Here is a 19,099-nt window from a genome sequence, read left to right on the forward strand (position 1 = left end):
TGAAGTTTGCGGATGACTAAAAATGACTAAATGTAAATGTAAATGACACCACCCTCATTGGGGCTCATCACTGGTGAGGATGAGTCTGGGAAGCTGACAACCCGGTGACCTGGTGCAGCCAGAACAACTTGGAGCTCAATGCTCTTAAGACAGTGGAGATGGTTGTGGACTTAAGGAAGAGTCCAGCCCCACTCACCCCCATCACCCTGTGTGACTCCCCAGTCAACACTGTGGAGTTCTGCCGCTTCCTGGGCACCATCCTCTCCAAGGACCTCTAGTGGGAACTGAACATCAGCTCCCTCACCAAGAAAGCACAGCAGAGGATGTACTGCCTGAGGCAGCTGAAGAAGTTCAACCTGCCAAAGACAATGATGGCGCGCTTCTACACAACCATCATTGAGTCCATACTCACCTGCTCCATCACCATCTGGTACGACTGGCAGACTGCAGTGTACCATCCGCGCTGCTGAGAAGGTGATCGGCTGCAATCTGCCATCCCTCGAGGACCTGCACGCCTCTAAGGACCCTGAGGCGAGCAAGGAAGGTTGTGGCCAACTCCTTCCACTCTGGACACACACTGTTCCAGCCACTCCCCTCTGGCAGGAAGCTGCGGTCCATCAGGACCAAAACCTCACGCCATAAGAACAGTTTCTTCCCATCCACAGCTGGCCTCATCAACAAGGCCCCAAACTGGCACTAACAAATAAAGTGCTAAGCATTAAATTAACGCTCCTCTGTCACTTTACTGCATACAGTCCTGCTGCACTCTTTTATTTTAACTTTTACTTTATACTTTATATTGTACAGTTTTGTCAGTATTTAGTTGTACTTTTTGTACATTCTAACATTTTTACATTCTAAAATTGTTATAATGTATACTTAAGGACTGCACACACGTTTTTAAGATTATTATATTTTTATTATATCTTTACTGTATGCACCTGCGCACCAAAGTAAATTTGTTGTTTGTGTACACTTATTTGGCAATAAAACTTCATTCTGATTCTGAAGAGCAACATGAAAAGTAAGGAGATGGGGGGGGGGGGGGGGGAGACATGCATGGCCCAGGCTGAATTTGAACCCAGGCCCCTTGTTGTAACCTACCGTAAGCTACCAGGGCGCCCCATGCCAAGCCTATTTAACCTCCCTTCCAAGTCTAAACCAGATTCCCCAACAACCTCGACATCTGAAGTATACACAACTGCACCACAGAAAGTGATGGCTGGATAACCCCCCTTCTCTCTCCCCCCCCCCCCCTCCTCCTCCCCACAGGAGCCCGGTGGGAACCACACGCCGCCCCAGCTCTCCCCGTCCCTCAACCAGGCGGCGTACACGGCGGCAGGGATCCCCGGGGGCTCGCTAGACGTGCAGCACCTCATCATGCAAGCGGACGCACGCCGGCGCCAGCGCAGCAACGACAACTACTTTGAGGACGTGCCGCGCTCCAAGCTGGAGCGGCAGATGGCCCAAGTCAGCATGGTGAGACTGCGGGAGGTGGAGATCACCAGAGGGAGGGAGGAACGAATGGGGGGAGATGGGAGGGGATTAAGGGAGGGAGAGAAGTGAAGAGTGAGGAAAGAAGAGAAAGATGGATGATGAGTGGTTGGATAAATAGAGGGGATAAGGGATGGAGGGAGAGAGAGAAGTGAGGGGGGAAGGAGGAGAGCTGAGAGAGAGGAGGATGATGGAACGAGGCATGTGCTCAGCTGGGCCATAATAAAAACAGGAAAATAATTAGAATCAAATTGAGTGAAATAGATGTTCGCTCTACTAGTTTAAAAGTCAGTGAGGTCAGTTGTGGAAGAAGGGAGAGAGGGATGAAGGATGGAGGGACGCAGATGGCCAGGAAAGAGGCGAAGAAACAGAAAATGAACTTGATGCAAAAGATACTCGCCAAAGGATATATTGTAGTGGGGGTGGGGTTCTATTCAAATGTTATGGTATGAGGTTAAGGTATGAGGAATTTTACTTTTGGGGTGGGATTGTAACCTTTAAAAGCCTTTGTGGATACTTCAGTTCGAGATAAGCCTTTGGTGTAACAAATTAGTAAAACCGACAAATGGATATTTTAAACACACCAGACAATATGTAGTGCATAGTACTCAAAACCCTGATAAAAGCTTTTAATAATCCAAATAACATTGCTACTAAAAATACAAACTTGGTCTCTAACCTCCAAAGCAAACTAGTTAAACAGAATGCACAAGTCTTGTGTTTGTTCCTTTTGATTATACAATGGTATATTATATTCAAGATATACTGTATATTTCAGTGCATTACCATGCATTGGTAATGCAACAATACCCTATATTGATAATGTGAAAAAAGGTTTGGGAATTGTTTTGCAACGCTATAAAAATACATTTAAAATATCACATGTACATAAGTAAGTCATATAAGTATTCACAGCAAGTCTGTGCCACTTAAGGACATTCACAGAGTTGTCCGGAAGCTACTCCTTGTTATCTTGGCTGTGTGCTTGGGGTCGTTGTCCTGTTGGAAGATTAAACTTCGCCCCAGAACGCTCTGCAGCAGGTTTTCATCAAGGATGTGTTTGTACATTGCTGCATTCATCTTTCCCTCGATCCTGACTTGTCTCCCAGTTCCTGCCGCTGAAAAAAATCCCCACACCATGATGCTGCCACCACCATGCTTCACTGTAGGGATGGTATGGATGGCGGCCAACTCTAGGAAGAGTCCTGGTGGTTCCAAACTTCTCCCATTTACAGATGATGGAGACACTGTGCTCATTGGGACCTTCAATGCTGCTGAACGTTTTCTGTACCCTTTCCCAGATCTGTGCCTCGATACAATCCTGACTCGGAGGTCTGCATACAATTCCTTGGACTTCATGACTTGGTTTGTGCTCTGACATGCACTGTTAACTGTGGGACCTTATATAGATAGGTGTGTGCCTTTCCAAATCATGTACAACCAACTGAATTTACCACAGGTGGACTTGTGAAGTTGCAGAAACATCTCAAGGATGATCAGTGGAAACAGGATGCACCTGAGCACAATTTTGAGTGTCATGGCAAAGGCTGTGAATACTTTTATATTTATATAAATGTTATTATATATAATATTTTTATAGCTTTGCAAAAATTTCCCAAAACCTTTTTTTAGTTTATTAATATGGGGTATTGTGTGTAGAATTTTCTGGAAAATTCATACAAAACGTGGGAAAAGTGAAGCGCTGTGAATACTTTCCGGATACATTTCTGTGTTTTTATGATTATTGGGTGTTATGCATATATTGATGTGGTCCGTTTCTTAGTGCTGTTAGCTTGGTGTTTAGTGTGTATTGTGTGACCCCCTCAAAAATTTGATGATTCATCTCAAGGGTCTTATCCTAATAACATTTCTAACAAACCTCTCTGCCAAGCGCCAAAACAGAACCACAATTTTTGTCCATGACCAATGAATGCCAGCAGGGACTCTTAGCGAGAAGCGTAATAGTTCACCTTCCAACCAAAGTATGATGGTGCATCACTTAACCTTTCTGCCCAAAATCCAAAAGTGGCCGAGGCATCTGTTAAAGCAGCTGCACTCCTTTGATCTGCCTCGATAACAGTCCGGAGAGTGTGTGTGTGTGTGTTTGAATCACCTTGCTTATCGGAGCTGACACACACACATACAGATTACATTCTGTATACCCCACTGACTTCTTCAAGTGTGTTCGTGTCAAACTGTTCATTTGTTATGAAAGAGGCAGGAAACAAGGTAACAGGAAGGAGTCTAATTATGGATATAATCTTTCTTTTCTCAGTTTTCTCCCCATTTTCTTTCATCCTCCATCATTCTCTCTCCATTCACTCCCCATCCTACCCTCCTTTAACTATGTCACTGCATTATTAGTATTCCTCCTTTGCCCTCTCTTTCACTCCCACTCTTCTTTCCTCTACTTTTGTTTCTGCACTGATGCAAACAATATCCCTTGATGTCACTTCCTGTCTGCTACGTCCACCCCTAGCTATTTGCACACTGTCATTAGCTCACATCAAGCGTGCGTACCTCATCTCCACGCCGATCAGGATTATGTACTGTACAAGAGCAAACAAACCGTTTGTCAACAAACCGATAAATAAATAAATACTCCAAGCAGCGTGCCAACACTGGAGAGTGCACCACAGGAAATAATACCCTTCCCAGTCAATCAGCGCCATTCATCTTTGTCCTGGTCATTATGAAATATAAATAGAGAATGAATAGGGTCTGTAGGCTGCTGATACATTACTTACCATTGGTTTTTGAGTTTGGAAGCTTCCAGATAGCTGTTTTTTGCACCTTACAAAAATGACTGACTACATCAGAACTGATTTTGTGTCCTGAAGATTAGATTAGCACCACATTTTTCAGTTCCGATATTCAGTCAAATGTTTGTGCGTGCATAAGTAGATACCGTGTTTTTAAATTCTACATCTAACCATTAATCTTGTTAAGGATCTTTTTTTGTAGAACAGTATTACAGTGAAATCAAATCCAATTTCAGTTATGCAGCGCTTTTAGGAATATGTGTTAAAGCTTTACAGATGCCAGTATCTTACCTAAACCCTCAGAATAGACCTCTATTCAGGATTCACAACCTTTTAATGTGAAAAGCAGTTTTGAAATCAAAGATAAAGATGACACTTTTAAGTGTTAAAATATACAGTTAGCGTTACACAAAATTAAATTAAAACAACACTACACAGCTTTTCCTGACATGTTTTTCGCATTACGGTTTTTCAAGCCTTATTACGTTTTCTCTGTTAAGCCAAGCAACCTGCCTGTGACATCACAAACATTGCAACCTTCGGGGCAACAGACATGTCAGATGTACAAGCACATCTGACATGCTGAATGTGTCAGCCCTCAATATGCTTGGCTTAATGTCACGCATCAAGTTGTTTACTGTAACCATGTATGTTCCCTGGCTCGTGTCTGATGTTACCACTGGTTGTTTGTTCCAGCAAGGGGAGTGGTGCGAGCCAATCACGTTGCGTCCGCCCAATGAGGCGACCTCGTCCACTCCAGTGCAGTACTGGCAGCATCACCCAGAAAAGCTCATCTTCCAGTCGTGTGACTACGAAGCTTACGTGAGTCTCAGCTGCCTTGCACGTTGTGCGTGTGTGTGTCTAGGTGCAAATGTGTGTGAGACGGTATGTACTATACTGTATAATAACCATGTATAAATAAATGCTTGTGTGTGTGTGTGAGTGCATTAAGCAACATCACTTTTTTTTATGAAACCTACTGTAGGGGAAAGGGCCTCACAACAAGGGTGCCACACACACACTCTCTCTCTACCAGAGCTCTCAACATCACCACCCTAACCTTGGAAATGTGGCATGTTTTCACAGTTCTGGTACCTGAAACTATGCTATCAACAGCAATGAAGAGTACAACCATAATCAATCGTAACACCCTGTCCTTCCCCAGGGTGGCCATTTTAGCCTCCTCCATTATATAAAGGAAGTTGTGTAACCATGGATACAGCAATGTACTTTTGATATTTTTTTGATTTTGGTTTATGCTGGACAAGCATGAAGCAGATTGCTGTGCAGATTTAACTGATGAATCACTATTGCAGATAGATAACCGTGAATAGGCTATTGGTCTCAGAGTGAGGGAGATAAGAAAATAGTGCATAGATTATGGCAAATACTTTGCTATGTTTTAGACCCTAATCCAGTTTGAGACAGAGAGAACATCTCTGCAGATAAAACCATCTTTATATTCTCAATGTTGTCCCATTTATTTAGTCAACTCATGTTATTGTGACAGGAAAATTATGATCCTGTGATATATGTCCTTTGTCCTATACAGGACATACCCTCTAGGGTTTGGACACACATAAAATGTAAGGGAGGGCCACAGACGATCAGAGGTGTTGTTTATTCCAACATGCATGCTCTCCGAAGATTAAGAACTCCACAAGGCATCTAGTGTAAGATGAATGGAGGAGAAATAGAGGGATAGAGTGAGGAAGAGTGGGATAGAGGCAAATAAAGAGAGGGAGGCCACCAGTCATAGAGTCACAGTCATAATGAGTCCAAAAGTGAGATCCTGCAAGATAACATGGAGTGGATGAGAGATGAAGAATGAAAGAGAGCCTCTCCAAAGCTGATAATGATCAATGCCATCCATCCATCATCTGCCGCTTTTCCGGGGGTCGGGTCGCGGGGGCAGCAACCTAAGCATGATCAATGCCTTTTATGACAAAGACCTCTGGCAACACTGACAAACCTCATTATGACATCTTGACTAAACCTCTGAAATCACCCTCGAGTCACTATGACTCGTTCCTGCAGACAATACAGTGACGTTATGTTGCATTGCTCCATTTAAACCCGACAACCCTCAGACATAATTATTGGTAGCATCATTCATGAAACCATAGACAGTTTCTTAATTGAACAAAACTACACACTCTTCAACATTTGCGAGTCGTTTGTTTTTCATTTTTTTATGTCGTCATTTCAGATATTACTTTATTAAACTCCAACATAAAACCAATGTGGGCTATAGGCTAAATTAACTCAAAAACAATATCCTTATGTCACATTTTTGGCTTTATTAGAAGTTAACTAATAAAGCACTCTTATCACTAAACAATATTTGAGTATTTGAGGCAATTCCATTATGATTAGAGCATAATTCTTCACAATCCGTGCAATTGTTACCTTTTGTCACGGTGTGTGGTGGGGTAGGACCCAAACGCGGGAGAGTAGGCAGACATAGTAACTAAAAGGTTTATTCTTGTAACAGGAACAGACAGGGTACTCACGGTAACAGGGGTAAGAACAAGACAAAGACTGGACACAAAACAGGAACCTAAATACACCGAACCAAACAAGACACAGGTGGACACAATGAAACTAACGAGAACTGAAACCACTGAACGTGACAAAGGGCAAGACAATGACAGACACAGGGAAACACTAGGGCAGGGCAAAATTCATATGCAGTAGAAGTTGTAGACCATTTCAACTGGGGGGGGGCAATCTGGGGCCAGTTGTACTGTTTGAGGGGCCAGTTACATTAAACATTGTTGTCATATTGTTTTCTTCATTGCATTGCAGGCAAAATACCGTGTTCATAATTATTCCACAATTTATTTGCATTTCCCTAACATTTTAACATTTGCATTACATAATCAGTATTAGTCACATTAACTTCATTCTACGGTTTATGTGGTTTCTCGCAGAAAGAACATGATCGCAAAAATGTTGTTCAAAAAACGTTCAGACTTTTAGGCGGCCCTAAAGGTAGTCCAAGCTCGTTGTCACAGGGGCACACAAAACCCACAACCCCAGGACCGCCCCTGTACTACAGTACGGTAGTATGAACTTTAACAGTCTTTAACAGTGGTTGATGTTACCACCGCCTGTTCGCACAATTGCGTTACTAGCATTACATCAACGTCAGGTTGGTGGTGGTGTCTACTAGACAAAAACAAAACCAACGCTCAAGAATAATAATAGAGACGAACAGATACACAGAACGGGTGACCGGAGGTCGATAATGTTGTTACAATGTTTTCCGTATTACCTAAGGCTCTCCCCTGACGACTCAGTAACATTATTACTAGAGCCAGACAAGGCAATAATGGGTGGAGACGGCCTCGCTAAAACCACCGGACTACCCTCGCTCACCTCAGCACCACTGCTGAGTGCATCTGTAGGATGCTAACTGTAACTATGGAGTGCGCTAGAGATATTAATCAAATTCAGAGTACAAGGTTGATGCGTTTGGACCTTTCCCATTGGGTTGCTCTTGCCTCTTGGAAGGTTAATTTATTTAATTTGCCAAAAGCACACAGACACTGGAAACTTAATCAAGACACTGTAAATATAAAGTCATCTGAGATGCACATTAAGTCTTCAAATAAAACCTCTTATGGAATTTGAGCATGTATGTCAGGGGTTTGCCCAACAGACGGTAAATCTTACATCCATTTAGTGCCCCTGTGTTCTCATAAACAGTGTCCCCCACAAGTGCAGGTGTCCAGCTTAATTACTTTCCTCCTATCCCCCAGCTTTTCCAGACACCATATTCTTCTGGGGGGGGGGGGGGGGGGGGGGGGGGGGGCTGCTTTGCCAAAGGCACCAGACCTACACACAGTTTACAAGTATCCCCACACACTTCAGACAGGAAGTGATGTCAGTGAGAAGTAGGCTTTGTAGCAACCTTTTGTTTTGTGGTCGATTGACTTAATGAGTCATGTTGACTTGTAATCAGCATGTTATTTCCCTTGGTAATTCAATCCAATTCAATACTGATGAGTCATTTAATGGACCTGTCAGACATTTTGCCCCTGTTGAACCACAAGGCAGCTGTCATGGGCCAAGTACAAAACTGTGAGGCAATTGGCCGTGAGTGAATATGCAAATCTAACTTCCAAAGAATCAGAAATGTGCAATTCCGTCTGTTTGATCTATTTCTATTCAGTTCTTTTTTTTTTTCTTGGTTTCACAGTATCTAGGCTCCATGTTGGTGAAGGAACTGAGAGGGACGGAATCAACACAGGACGCCTGTTCCAAGATGAGGGTAGGACATTTGCACAACATCAACCTAAACGTGTCCAACTTTATTAGCAAGACAGCACATGTTTTAAACATAAGCTGTATAATAGCACGATAACAACGAATGTCCCAATGCAACACAAACATTCATACAATTTTCCTTTAATTCTTTGTAAATATATGAGCTCTGTATTGTAGTACTCCAAGTAAGGTTGTATCTATCAGTTTTGCATAGCCTACCTACCTCCAACTACAAAGTTGCCTCAAATCCACTTTAACTTTTGCAGTTCTCCAAGTGCTTGTGGAGGTGGATTACAGCTCGTTATTGAGCAGGAGAGAGAAGGATTTGAAGAAGCTGGATATTCAATCTCTGCATTGGTTCACCTTCTCGCTCTCTCTCTCTTTTCTTGCTCACCGTCTCGCGTTTGCACATTGATTCTTGGTTGCTGTCCTCTTATGTCTCTCTCTCTCTCTCCACCTCCCTCCCTCCGTCTCAGAGACAGTGCTGCAGTGTTCCAGAGATGATGATAATAATCATGTATTTACAATCCCTCCATCAGTTACACCTTCACTTTTGTTTACTTCTCTGTTGTATCAGATGGCATCCGACGCAAGTTACAGACATCTTTCCTTTCTTTCTCTTTACTCTTTCTTTCTCAGTCTGTTCCTCCCACCTGTGTACCTTTCCATACATGCTGTGAGATTAAAATATACCTGAATTCACAGAATTTTTTTGAACAGCTATTCTTAGAAACCCACGACCTGTTGGGGAATTGTTGGTCAAACGCGCACACACACACGCACACACAATCCCTTGCTCGCTTTGCACTTTTTTATTTCAGCCTCCCCCAGTTTTAGTCTCCCCCTTTTTCTTCTGTCCTCATTTCTCTCTCCTTTCTGTCCCCCACTGTTTCTCTTTTTTCTCCTCCCCAGAGACAGGGGTGTGGGGGAAGGGTGGAGATGGAAAAAAGGAATTATGATGTGCTTCTTTGAGCAAATGAGACACTTGACAGATAGTTAGAGATGATTTACTGATACAAAATTACGTAAAACAACTGCATACATCTACTCATCTAACCTACAACAAGAAGGGAAATTAGAAAGAAATACTGAAATGCAATGGGAGCCAGAAGTGTGTCATACAGCCATACCATACAATACAACCCAGTACAATACAGTACAGACAACATACTGTGGATGATAGAGCTTCATCTTGGGTCAGAGTGGCAACTTTGTATTTTTTCCCCAAAGGGCACCAAATGACCTTTAGAACCTTTACGATCGTTTGAACTGATTTACTATAGGTACTGAGGGTTATTAAGGGTGAAGTCATGTATAGACTCCATGCTGATTTCATCTTGTCTAGTCTCCCTCCCTCTCTTCCTCTCTCTCTCTCTCTCTCTCTCTGGATCAATTTATAGCTGAAAGCTGGACTGGGTGCTGGTCTTAGTGGAGTGGAGTTGTATAAGTCTAACTGCAAAATCCAATACAAAAAAAATGTCTCTCTCATGCTCTCTTTCTCTCTCACACACACTCTGTTTCTCCACTCTCATAGAAATCAACAGAACAGATGAAAAAGGTTCCAACCATTGTCCTCTCTGTCTCCTACAAGGGGGTCAAGTTCATCGATGCCACAAACAAGGTGAGAGAAAACCTGTTACTTTCAAACATCACTATTCATTTATGTCTGACATTTGTGTCATATCCTATAGCTATTCTTCATCACTAAAGAAACAAAACGGTTCTTAGAAATCCCCCCCAAAAAAAACTTGCTGTAGGTTTGGGTAAGAGAATCAACCTTGTATCTCGCAAATCCAACTTTCTCCGTAGAACATCATTGCTGAGCACGAGATCCGCAACATCTCGTGTGCTGCTCAGGACCCTGAAGACCTGTCCACATTCGCCTACATCACCAAAGACCTCAAGTCCAGCCACCATTACTGCCACGTCTTCACCGCCTTCGACGTGGTGAGCTTCTATGCCAGCGCTGCCCTGGGGCTTTCCCACGGCCAAAATGTGCCTTCCTACTCCCCAGTTTGGTCATATTTTAACTGTATAAAGTGTGTGTGTGTGTGTGTGTTAGAACCTGGCGTACGAGATTATCTTGACCCTGGGCCAGGCATTTGAGGTGGCATACCAGCTGGCCCTCCAGGCTAGGAAGAGTGGCCACGGCTCGTCCACGCTGCCAGAGAGCTTTGACAACAAGCCCAACAAGCCCATCCCCAAGCCCCGTGCCAACGTCCGCAAGTCTGTGAGTGACCTCACACACATGCCCTCTTAACCCTCTCTGTGACCTCTCACCTTTACTCTACAACATTCATGACTATTTCAGTTATATTTTTAATTTACCCATACCCACTCACTGTACTCTTACATTGTTTCATCTATACCAGATTTATTTATTTGGTTGTTGTGCGGTATGACCGTGTGCAGTTTGGCCTTATGTTTTTTCAAGATTGGCTTTGGGGGGTGTGTGTGTGTGTGTGTGTGCATGCATGGACAAAACCAGGCAGACTCTGCAGACTTTCTGTAGTGTTTACTGATAGTTAATGAGGATAACAAGTGTGTGTTTGTGTAAGGGTGGTGAGGTTTTGCTTGTTTGTGTGTGCTTTGTGATGCATGCGCATGTGTGTGCACCATGTTTTCCCGGACACTCGGAGGTTGTAGCAGAGGTGGTAGGTGGCTGTTTGATGAGTAAACGGAGTGCTCCATCTTCCCGTCCCTGCAGTCTCCTACACTGCTGGGTGATGGATGAGGTCTGTTTGTATAGGGCGCTCCAAAGAGTGCAGTGTCTGTGTGTTACACCCTTCCTGAGTCACAACCCTGTGTGTGTGTGTGTGTGGGTGCGTTAGTTACGTTTACAGTGTGTGCTTCTCCACATTGGTGTCCCTTTTGCCGTTGTGTAAGTGTGAAACCTTAATCCCCACCATCTTTTTTAGGGCCCGGACTTACTCCCCAGCCACAGTGTCTGTCTGTCAACCTGTTCACCCCCGCAACCTCCCTGAACTCCCTGGAGCTTGAAAGTTCAGTAGAAATTCAACCACAGCATGCATATTTTTGTAAATTAACACATAAGGTTAACACCAAGTTTTAAGACAGCAGATCTTTTAAAAACATGGAGGACACGCCTCTACCAAGCTCTGGGTGTGTCTTTTTAAAGTAACTTTTTAATACACCCTCTGTAGCATTTTCCCAGCAGACTTTAGCATTTTTACCCATGCCATCACCGTACTTTGGACACTGACAGATGTTTTCCGGTTTCCAGTAAATCACATCAGGAGTAACAATGGTCAGAACAGAAAGAAGACTGTATCAGGAGTTCTATTCATCGATGGCATGTATTGTAAAGTATCACCTGCTGTTGCTTCGGGGCTGGGGGGGCTTGTGAAGAGTTACAGCTCTCTCTCACAGATGTGCACACGCACACATGCACACACAAGATTTACAGTGCCACACCAAATGACTGCTCTATAAAAGTGTTGGCGTCTCCTGTCTGGCCCAGAGGAGAGTACGTCTTAGTTTAGTGACTCAGCTGACAAAAATATAGACAGCTAGAAAGAGACACTAGCGGCTGTCCCCATGTCATTGGAGGAAGTGTTAGGTGTTATATAGAGGAGAGAGGGAGAATGGTGGTCCATTCCCTCTCTCTCATTATTTATTCCTGTATTCAATTATTGTGTTTTGCCCGCGTTGAAGACGCTTCAGTCACATGGCATCGTTCCTGAACTACCCAGTGCTTTCTGGGTGTGGTTGACCGTCATCTTTGTCTACTGTAACCACACGTACAGTGTGTGTGTACTCGTACTGTACCACGTGTGTGGTCAGTAGGCGCGCCGCCTCCCCACCATCTCCCCACTGTGCGTGCGAGCCTACGTGTGTGTGCTGTAGTTAATGGTCTGTGTTGTGCTGCGGGCTGGGAATAGCATGCCGCCGGCTCCTCCTCCTCGTTCTTTCATTCTCCGTAACTCCGAGTTTCTCTTTCGCGCCATCATAAGCATCTGCGTATGCGCCTACCTGCACGCCAGTGTGTTAATTAGGCGTTGCCATGGTGTTCCAGTGTTCTGCTGTGGGCTTGGATGTGAGTGTCTCTTCAGCATGCCGTTGTTGTGAGGTAACTCTTCTTACCCTGGCCATATCGCTGTGTGCTCTTTATGGGTGTTGCCAGGATCGCTACCTTGCCATCGGCATTGTGTTGCTATGGTGTTTTGGTATCCCCATCCCCCACGTTATAACCATGGTTACATTGCTGCTCCTTAATTATATCTCCTTAAAAGTATCTGTGCAGTGGTTTTTTGCCCGGTGTGTTGCCATGGTGTTTATGGGGGGGGGGGGCGCCGTCACAGAGCCGATGTCCTATGACCTCTCTGTGACCTCTGTGTCTCCGCTCCCCTATAGGTCATGCCCCCCACTAGCCGTTGGTCGCTGGGCCACATATACACCCCCCACCGGCCTCCTCTCCACCCACCTCCTCCCTCCCGACTCCTCCTCCTCCATCATCCTCACCAAGCTCTGTTTCAGGTCTTCTTCCCCTCGCTCTTCTTCCTCCTCTGTTCGCCTCTGTTCTGTGAGTCGGCGTTCCTGAGGTTTTATTGTGCTCACATTTTCTTTTCTTTTTTGTGACTCTGAATCCCTTGACTTAGTTGGTTTAGTTTCCCATCTGCTCTGATGTCTGTGTTTGCCTCTCACTGCCCTTCTGCAAACAATTGTTTATTGTCCTGATGTAGTTGGTTTTAGAGAGGGAACTTTTTGGTAACTTGGTGTTTTGGTATCTTGGTGTACACACACACACCTGGAGTCTTCTACTGCAGTAATACTAGATTAAACCCAGTGTCCATCCCTGAGTCGAAATGTGTGTGTGTGTTTGTTCACAGCCAGGAACACTCCCCTCCCCCAATCATCTTTGAGTCGAACAAGAACAAACTAATTGAATTGTAGGAAAGCACCCTCAGCAACGAGAAGGAGCATTTTGATTGGCCTGACAACCATTGTTGTCAAGGTAGATCCTAGAGAAAACATTCTCTGTGAGTGTGTGTGTCACTTTCTTAAAATACCCTTGCTATTTCAAGGCTAGGGTTAGAATCAGTGTTGTAGAATTGCAATTAGGGTTAAGAGTTAAGGATAGTTTTATGCTTAGGGTTGGAGCTAGGGTTAAGTTTAGGTTTACTATTTGTGGAGGAAATTGGGATTTCCTGTGTACTTTTTTACATTTATTTACATTTATTCATTTAGCAGATGCTTTTATCCAAAGCAACTTCCAAGAGAGAGCTTTACAAAAAGTCAGTAGGTCAATGATCATAAACAACGATATAGCCCCAAACACATTGCGGGAAGCCAAAACATGAAGCATACATTCTGAAAAGCAAATAAGTGCCAATGGGAAGAAACATAAGAGTATTTAGTTAAACAAATGACAAATTAAACAACATGAACCTCACAAGTGCAAGAGTGTACCTGTAGGAAGGCAAGCAACAATAACTTAATTTACAGCGTATAATGTTATTCACTAATAAATATAACTAGTCATTGGATACTAGTTAGTATGTTCTCATGGGAGTTTTACTATTGATAAGAGTTGATGTCTTCGTCAGGTTGAATAGATGTTCAGGGTCCGGAGAAAGTACTGGGTAAACGTCCGTTGTGATGACGACGGGGAGAGCTCCACCTATGATCTCTCTCTGCCCTGAGAGTGATCATGGGCTGAGAGCTGTGAATCTCTTTCTCTGTGACAGTTGTAACACCATTACTGCCTGACTGTCACTATCTATGTGTATTTTCTTGCTGTGCCTTATAAAAGATCCGGCCTTCAGAGCTGAGAGAGACATGATTGAGACCTAAGCCTGGTGTTTGTCAGAGGTCTGGTTTTCTCTCCAAATCTGCAGATTGCTAAATACTGATACAAATCCAACTTAGTTACTCCGTTAAAGAAGAGACGGACAAAACACTTTCTTTATCAGGTTCAAGTAAGGTTTTTAGAGTTAAGATTAGGTTTGGGGTTTAGGGAAAACAGGATTTTAAAGTGGACTGAATTCAGAGTCCCTGCAAGGATAGCTGTATACAATGTGTGTGTGTGTGTGTATGTGTGTGTAAGTCTATATACCCATCCGCTCACCTGCCTCCTGTACCACTCCCTCTCTTTCTCTGATAAATAAATCTGTTACTTTTCCTAATTCCTTGTTGTCGTTCTGTAACTTTCTCTCTTGCTCTTTCTCTCTTTCCTCCTCACCCTCCGTCCCCCTCCTCTTCCCCCCAGATGGAACAGCCGTCTATGGACCAGAAGGGTCACGCCAATGTGCCGTGGATTGTGGAGCCAGGCCAGGAGGCCAAGCGTGGCGTCAACACCAAGTACGAGACAACTATTTTCTAACGTAGGCCCGCCTTTGTCCGCTCCTGTGTGTGTGTGCCTTTCAGAAAGTGCCCACTAGATGGCACGTCCTCCACCCCCCCCCCCCCCCTCCCCCCTAAGCCGATGGAGCCACGGGGTCGGGGGGCCACAGGCCAATGCACGCATTCCGTGGTGTGACCTCACCGGGCCGAGGGAATCTCCAGCCCCTAACGCCGTTAGCTCCGCCCGCTGCATGATGACGTTTGGCGCTGCAATCTCGCTCTCTCTTTCTCTCACACACATCCTTACTCTCTCCCTCTCTTGGCCCGTCCTCCACAGCCCCTCGCTCTACCTTGATCCTCATTGTAGAGGCGGAGCATGAACTCTGACACTTTTGGGGCGTCGCGGAACCCGCTCAGTTGTTACCTGTGGGGGTTTTTTCCAGTTTTTCCACATTCAAACACCTACTCTTTGTTGGTTTGTTGCTCAATCAGTCCTCTACTCTTTTTTCCTCCTCTTGATAGGGAATGCAATTCTTTGGTTGTCTTGCTCATCTTTTTTCTCCTCCTCCTCTTGCTGCTGTGTTCTTTCACCCCTTGCTTTTCTCTTTCTCGACACCCCCTCGACAACCTGAATGAAAAACTAAACCATAATGCTGCTAAGATCCCCATCCTTAACAGTCTTTTTTGTCATTAGATCAAAGCCAATTCATGTTGTTTGGGGGGGATGCTTTGCCAAAACTGGCAACTGGATGAAAGTAAAAGGCAAAAACAGTAAATAGTTGGCGAGGAGAATGGACAACTAGAGATGTAGCAAAATTTTACTTTTCAAAAAGTCAAGTGTCAGAATTGTTTGTCAGACTCTTCGAGTTTTGATTTTTACAACAGATTATATTTTGAAACATGGTGAAAATGTTTTGCTAACAATTGTTTGATTTACCAGAGGCTGCTTGACCACTGACGCAAAAAGAAAAAGGTCTTCAGTTTTTGAGTTGTTTTCTCTTTTTACACCTGTAGTATATAATTAGCTTAAATCAGTTATTTTATCCATAACTATTGTTTTTTATATGAAAAAGAAGATCCTAATGGTTTAGCTTGAAAGGGGGCCATTTTGGATTGATGAGGAAAGGGGCCAGGAGAGGCGGGTTTGAGGACTCTGGATAAGTGATGTGATCTCATTCACAGGGCAATGCCGGATGCTCATGTCTATTACTGTGGAATGCAAAGAATGTAGCCAGCCCTAAACATGGACCCTATCACACATACATTGCAAAAAGGACTACAAAATATGGACCCTGTTGCTCTCAGTGTCAAGGGATGGACATGGATCTGGGGTGTTTAAGGTTGACTACAGAATGAGGACATTCATCGTTCATTTGTAAGGACACTACAAAAAAAAATTGTCACAGGACTGTCTATCCACACACACCTAAATGACTGCCGACATACACAAGTTGATCTGCTCTGAATGTACACTTTCACAAAAGCAGCCACAACTTCGACAAGCCCACAGCCCTGGATCAACAGCTCTCCATACAGGGAGGCACGACCTCTGACCTATCAAAGGATGTTCCGCTCTCCTTGCAGATACTGTGAGGACGAGCCTTTGTCCTCTCAAAGCATCATTGGGCATGTCTGTATTTGAATGAGCATGGATTTAGAGGACTTCTGGTTTGCTCTTTTCTCCCTTGTTTCATTTTGTTTATGGTCAATAATACAATACGGATATGCACAAATACTAACGAAATGTGATTGGACCAGCCACGATGGACTGCCATGCAACGACTGACATCAGTTTGGGCCAGCGTATTGGTTGGCCATCCACTGTCGAAAAAATACTGGTATCTCCAGATGTTTTAATGTTTAAAATGAGAGTATTATATTGCCATTCTTATTATTATTATTATTATTGTGCAATTCTTGTCTACTGTTGTCTTAATGTTACATTATTTTTATATAATATGCTGAGATGAAAAACCTCAAGACTTGAGAATGATCAGACCTTAAATAATTACATTTAAAAAATAGAATTCTATTTAGAGTGTGAATGTTTCTGATGGCTTGACTCAAGTCGCGTGTCAGGTTAACTCTCCATTGTTTTTCATGGGGCTCAACTATAACTACAAGCAGATGTAATATTTTATTGCGGTATTACTGTATTATTTGGATGAAGCGTAGTCCAACTATATAAATGTAAATAGATATTTTGCCAACTCATTGTTCATACATGTAATGTAGTCAAAGGAAAAAAATAAGGAAAAAATAAAGATTTGCAGTACATCGCACTGGAAACAAGGTACCAAAATATGAAAGGTCAGATTTGAAAATAAATTGTTAGATTATAAAGGTTGTATGGGGGGAGGGGGGGGGGGGTTACATCACTGCTGACTAACTACATGTACATAGGCTTGGGCTTCCAGCACAAAGATTTTTTGTAATGGTCATAATTTATATCCTTGTAAAGCACATGGAATAAACACGACTTGTAAAACCATTATTCATCAGTGATTTCTTCATTTATGCTTTCAAAAATTCTAGTCTTCTAGGGGAAGGAGGCAATAGTATTCAAATGTTGCCTGATAAAAATCCAGTAGCTAAATCACATGAAATGACCCAACTCATCCAGTTCAAAATACTTTAACTTCAGAGGTCTTGTAATATCTCAAATACAATTTCTAAACATTTTATGCTACACTGATCTTATTTTGTCTTTAGTAGATATCTATTGATGGTTATGCATCCAAGACAATCCTATCGATCTTAGAATGAGACTCTACCATGATACAGGTCAAAGGCAAGTTGAGTCAAATCAATGATTGCCATTATCTTCTAATCTTATTCAAACTCAATACATCACAAGCCACATAGGAATTCAATCTGCGTTTTAGAGGGAAATGTCTGTGTCAATTTCTATCGATCTAGGATAGGATTCCAGTTAATCACTATACATGGGCTTTGATATTAGCTTTGCTATTATTTACTCCTATATTACATTCCAACTACTGTAGAGTGGCATTCTTGTATTATGAAACTGTTAGAATAGGCCCATTTCAAGCCAAGGCTGCATGCACATTTAGTTCAGTTCCATCTGGAAGTATCAGAAGAGCAAACATGAGCAAACCACCAGGCCTGACAATTCCAGCAGTTGAGTCAGGATATTGAATTAAGATCAAGGTTAGAGTCTGAAAACTCTGAACTGCACTGCCCTGGGTTGTATACATGGGTACAGTGTTCAAATACAATACAGTAGTGCTTGATAATTCTACCTGTTGAGTTTAACTATTGAGTTAGGGTTAGCTGTGTTACTGTTTAGATACACTATCATTACATTTACATTACATTTAGTAATTTAGCAGACACTCTTATCCAGAGCGACTTACAGTAAGTACAGGGACATTACCCTGAGGAAAGTAGGGTGAAGTGCCTTGCCCAAGGACACAATGTCATTTAGCACGCCCGGGAATCGAACCGGTAACCTTCTGATTAATAGCCCGATTCCCTAACCGCTCTGCCATCTGACTCCTACTGTCATTCATTCAAAACATACTTTTCACACAAGCTCACCTTCATTTGCACAGCTTCAAGAACAGGAAGGTATGTTTTGGATTCTCGTTATCCTTCAGCTCAAACTCCAGCCGGCGATGGACGGATGCTCTTCCTGAGAAGAAAGAAACCTGAAACAGCAGGCAGGTGAGATTTAAACCCGCAAACTGGAGATGGGATGAAAACCCCCAAGAAGCAAGGCTGGAACTGTATCTCTAGAGACATCCCCACAGATAAGACATTTGTTTAGGGGCCAAGAAAAAAATCCTCTTGCCATCGATTTAGCAAGTGGTGGACCAAACCCAAGTTACAGGACTTAAGGTCTTGACAGATTCAGAGATAAAGTCTTGACAGATTTGTATCCATATTTGTCAGGACAAGGCGACAAGCCATTACAGCCTTCAACTAATCCCAGGGAAAAACACTCCCTTATAATCTTTACTGGCTGAGTATACAATATAAAACTAGATGGTTTACTCTATAATATTATTGGGTACCTACCATTTTAGATTTGATACTTTTGTCACTTTATATACTCTATATGGAAATTGTTTATTGAGCATCTATAGACTACCAACAAATGTGAATTTACTATGAACACACCGACATGTAACAAAGTTGTTAAGTATACTAAATGGGAAGAATAGGCCAATTGATCAGAAGAAACTAGATGGGAACAAGAGGTAGCAGTAGTACTCCAACATGTATTATTATTTTTTACTTTAAGT

General features: G+C 43.1%; 1 protein-coding gene across 2 annotated transcripts in view; it reads left to right on the forward strand.

The window, feature by feature from the left end:
• Positions 1-17,181, forward strand: part of anks1b (ankyrin repeat and sterile alpha motif domain containing 1B) — a 222,899-nt gene extending 205,718 nt beyond the window's left edge. The window contains exons 21-29 of one of the 2 annotated variants that reach the window (XM_067254093.1): positions 1,273-1,479; positions 4,953-5,078; positions 8,461-8,532; positions 10,063-10,149; positions 10,338-10,475; positions 10,591-10,758; positions 12,903-13,025; positions 14,758-14,849; positions 16,014-17,181. In XM_067254093.1, coding sequence (XP_067110194.1) covers positions 1,273-1,479; positions 4,953-5,078; positions 8,461-8,532; positions 10,063-10,149; positions 10,338-10,475; positions 10,591-10,758; positions 12,903-13,025; positions 14,758-14,849; positions 16,014-16,062 — 1,062 coding nt within the window. In that variant the 3' untranslated portion in view covers positions 16,063-17,181. The remainder of the gene's footprint in view (positions 1-1,272; positions 1,480-4,952; positions 5,079-8,460; positions 8,533-10,062; positions 10,150-10,337; positions 10,476-10,590; positions 10,759-12,902; positions 13,026-14,757; positions 14,850-16,013) is intronic. The other variant, XM_067254092.1, reaches the window with a different exon arrangement.
• The last annotated feature ends 1,918 nt before the right edge of the window (positions 17,182-19,099 follow it).

This window comes from Osmerus mordax, chromosome 17 (assembly GCF_038355195.1).
Source record: "Osmerus mordax isolate fOsmMor3 chromosome 17, fOsmMor3.pri, whole genome shotgun sequence".
In the NCBI taxonomy this organism is placed as follows: domain Eukaryota; kingdom Metazoa; phylum Chordata; class Actinopteri; order Osmeriformes; family Osmeridae; genus Osmerus; species Osmerus mordax.